At 50.3% G+C, this 3,476-nt stretch overlaps 1 protein-coding gene across 1 annotated transcript in view; it reads left to right on the forward strand.

Moving 5' to 3' along the window:
• Window positions 1-3,476, forward strand: part of LOC102767298 (core histone macro-H2A.2) — a 19,356-nt gene that overhangs the window by 8,729 nt on the left and 7,151 nt on the right. The window contains exons 3-4 of the mRNA XM_006760929.2: window positions 519-716; window positions 1,729-1,839. Of these exons, the coding sequence (XP_006760992.1) occupies window positions 519-716; window positions 1,729-1,839 (309 nt within the window). The remainder of the gene's footprint in view (window positions 1-518; window positions 717-1,728; window positions 1,840-3,476) is intronic.

A 3,476-nucleotide genomic window follows, 5' to 3' on the forward strand; every position in this document is an offset into this window, starting at 1 on the left:
CAACAAAATAGGTCTTTTAGATCCTGAAAGAGAAGAATCGATTCTTCTAAGGTATCATTCAGCTTCAAAATGCAATTGCCTCTGGAGTAGATCCTGTTACATATTCTGAGTCTGGCCAGGCCTTCTTTTCCTCAAAGGAGTGCGGAGACCAGTGGTCTGCTGGGTCAGCCCCAGCTTTGACCTTGGAACTTCATTTTGTCAAGCTGCGCTCCCCATGTGTGAGGCTCTTTATCCTCTGTTATGTCTGGAATTCCAGAGCCCTGGGCAGCATCGCTGGTTTCAACCTCTACCCTTTCATTTTGCTTGGCTTGTGTTTTCTGCACAAGATCACAGGAGGCCTTGACGCCTACAGAGATACTCTCTGCAAGAGAAACAGAAAAAGCCAGTTAGACGGTGTATTATGCAACTTCGGGGAAACAAAGGCCAAATTTAACCTTGTTTTGCCAACAGTTAGAACTGTATTAAACCCAGAATCAGCAAGCTCTTAGCTGTCTGAACTGATGCGTTTCTCGCTTCAGCTGCTGAAAGGAGTGACCATTGCCAGCGGAGGCGTCCTGCCCAGAATCCATCCCGAACTGCTGGCCAAAAAGCGAGGGACCAAAGGCAAGTCGGAAACTATCCTCTCCCCTCCCCCGGAGAAAAGAGGAAGGAAGGCCACATCGGGCAAGAAGGGGGGCAAGAAATCCAAGGCTGCCAAACCACGAACGTCCAAAAAGGTGAGCCAGGCTGCGTCCGTGAGCCAGGGACTCTCGGAACAGCAGGAAAGTTGAACCGTCGAAGATGAAGGTGTAGCCACATCTCCAGAAAACGGGGGACTCCACAGCGCGGTGCTGGGAGAAAGTGCCAAGCACGCGCTCCAATCACCAGGCAGGGTCTACCAGCAGTTTCCACAGCATGGGTGGTCCTCATGTTTCCAGATCCCCGCCATTGCCCCCACTAAAACCTACATGAGAGCCGACAGCCTGGCACGCTGCTCTTCACTTCTCTATCGCTCCATGTTGCCACTGAAATATCTCTAGTCTCCCCTAGATAGTCCCTTAGGTCCGGCCGAGGTGGTTCCAGGTGTGGCCGATAACCTGATGCGCTGAGCAGCTACAGCCAGAGGTGCCGTTTGCAGAGTAATATTTTCAGGCGCTGCCCAGCACAGTGACTGCTCTCCACGTGTGGTTCTTTCTATTTGAATTTAACTTAATTAAATCAAATTTAAAAGTATTTTCTCAGTTGCATGAGCTGAGTGCTCAGTTGCCCTGGCAGCACAGACGCAGACATTCCCACAATCACAGGAGGTTGGACAGCACAGCTTCAGAGGCTGTCCGTTGCCCTCCACAGACCTCATGACAACACAGAGGTCATGTAAGCGCTCCCTGGGCTGCCTCGGTGTGCCAGGGGAAACCGGGGACAGGGGGTTGAGCAGTGTGCTGGAATGACCCTCCCGGTTCTGATGCTTGTCGTCGTAAGTGGAGAAGAGCAAGAACCACATGACTGTGCGGGTTTGAGTGAGAACTGCAGGTGCGCGTGAACCCTTGAACGCGTCATATTTTTGGCAGCACCCGTTTCTTTTCCGGATATTGCTACCCTTTGCTTCCCTCCATCAAGAGCAGTAGAACATAACGCTAACCACTGCCTTTCATGCCCACCGGGGTGGTGGCCATGGGAAGAGCTTTATCGAGCCACTTTGGGCTTTTTCTCCAGTGACTTCCCACCTGTTCCTCTGATTTCTACCCACAGTCCAAACCAAAAGACAGTGATAAAGAAGGGACTTCGAATTCCACCTCTGAAGACGGGCCAGGAGATGGATTCACCATCTTGTCTTCTAAGAGCCTCGTTCTAGGGCAGAAGGTACTAAAGAGAATTGTGCTGTGCTGTGCTGTGCTGTGCTGTAGTAAAATATGATTGCATTTTCAGATCCTCACCTGAGGATATGTTTATTGATTTTTAGAGAGAGGAAGGGAGAGAGAGAGAGAAACATCTATCGATTGCCTCCCATATTCGCTCTGACCGGGGATGGAATCCATAACCTACCTTTGTGTCCTGACCAAGGATCAAACCCGCCACCTTTTGGTACATGGGATGATGCCACAACCAACTGAGCCTCCCCCAGGGCCATGATTGCATTTTTTAACATATATATTTTATTGATTTTTTAGAGAGAGGAAGGGAGAGGGATAGAGAGTTAGAAACATCGATGAGAGAGAAACATCGATCAGCTGCCTCCTGCACACCCCCTACTGGGGATGTGCCCACAACCAAGGTACATGCCCTTGACTGGAATCGAACCTGGGACCCTTAAGTCCGCAGGCTGATGCTCTGTCCACTGAGCCAAACCGGTTAGGGCTGATTGCATTTTTATAACCTGCTGTTTACAAGCAGTGATGCCTCCTTCATCTCTGGTCCCCTAATATGACTTTCGCTCTGGCCTTGAATGATCCATTTTTGAACTAACAAGTAAACAAGGTCTTTCGTGCTGAGAATTGTTCATGCTGATGTTGGTCGGCCAAAGGTAAGCATGGAGAGTGGATAGTTGGTCAGTAGATAGGATGGCATTACTGGGTTCGCTGGAAATGGCCCAGGCCCCAGTTATTTCTGCGCTCACCAAAATGCTTAGAGCCAATTTCTCAAGCAGGCTTTGGGCGGTCCACGTCACATGGCTCACTGTAATTCATCAAAGAAAGAAAATAGAAATATGTTTCCTGAAAACCCCTGGTGTTAGAAATGAATGATTTGCCAGTAATTTCGTCTGCCTGCCTTTCTCAGCTGCAGGAAGAAACAAACGGGCCAAACATTTGAACAGTCTCCAGCAACACAACGGCGGCCCAGCCAGACCTGCAGATAATTCATTCCCCCAGCATAAAAGTTTACCAAACAGACGATTATCTGTCAGATCAACTCGGGCTGACATAAGATCCACAAGGAAACAGTTGATCGTATCTCTGGTAGTGCAGTGTTAGCAGCCTGACGACAGTACAGTGTGAATCTCATTGACGCGGTTGGGACAGGCATGTTACGGGAAGAGTGTAAATGTGGCAGGTTCCTGTGGCATCACTGATGGAAGCCCAGAGCGAAGAGGTGGGATTCATGTCCCCTCTGGGGGCCGTCCGCAGTGACGAGGCGATGAGCTTTCTCTCACTTCTTTAAGGGATCGAGAAGTCCTTGCTCAATGGGGAGGCGATGAATAATGCCTCCATCCCACTAAGCCCTGTGCACATGTGGCAGCATTTCACAAGTGTAGCCCCAAGAACGTGGTCCACTAAAGGCAAGGTGCCAGACATGCGCAGGGGGCCATCACTTCTCTCAAGCGAGGTCATCAGCTTTGCAACCCTGCCCCGAAGGTCTGCGTTGCTCTGGGAAGGATGCAGGAAATGGAAGGCAGAGGAGAGAGCAAGCTCCTGGCTTCCCTTGCAGAAGCTACTCAGAGACTATGTCACCGACCAGCAAGGCTGCCAGGATGGGGAAAGGCAGGCAGAGGCTGTAGGGAA

The sequence above is a fragment of the Myotis davidii genome, unplaced genomic scaffold (assembly GCF_000327345.1).
Source record: "Myotis davidii unplaced genomic scaffold, ASM32734v1 scaffold134, whole genome shotgun sequence".
NCBI classification, from domain to species: Eukaryota; Metazoa; Chordata; class Mammalia; order Chiroptera; family Vespertilionidae; genus Myotis; species Myotis davidii.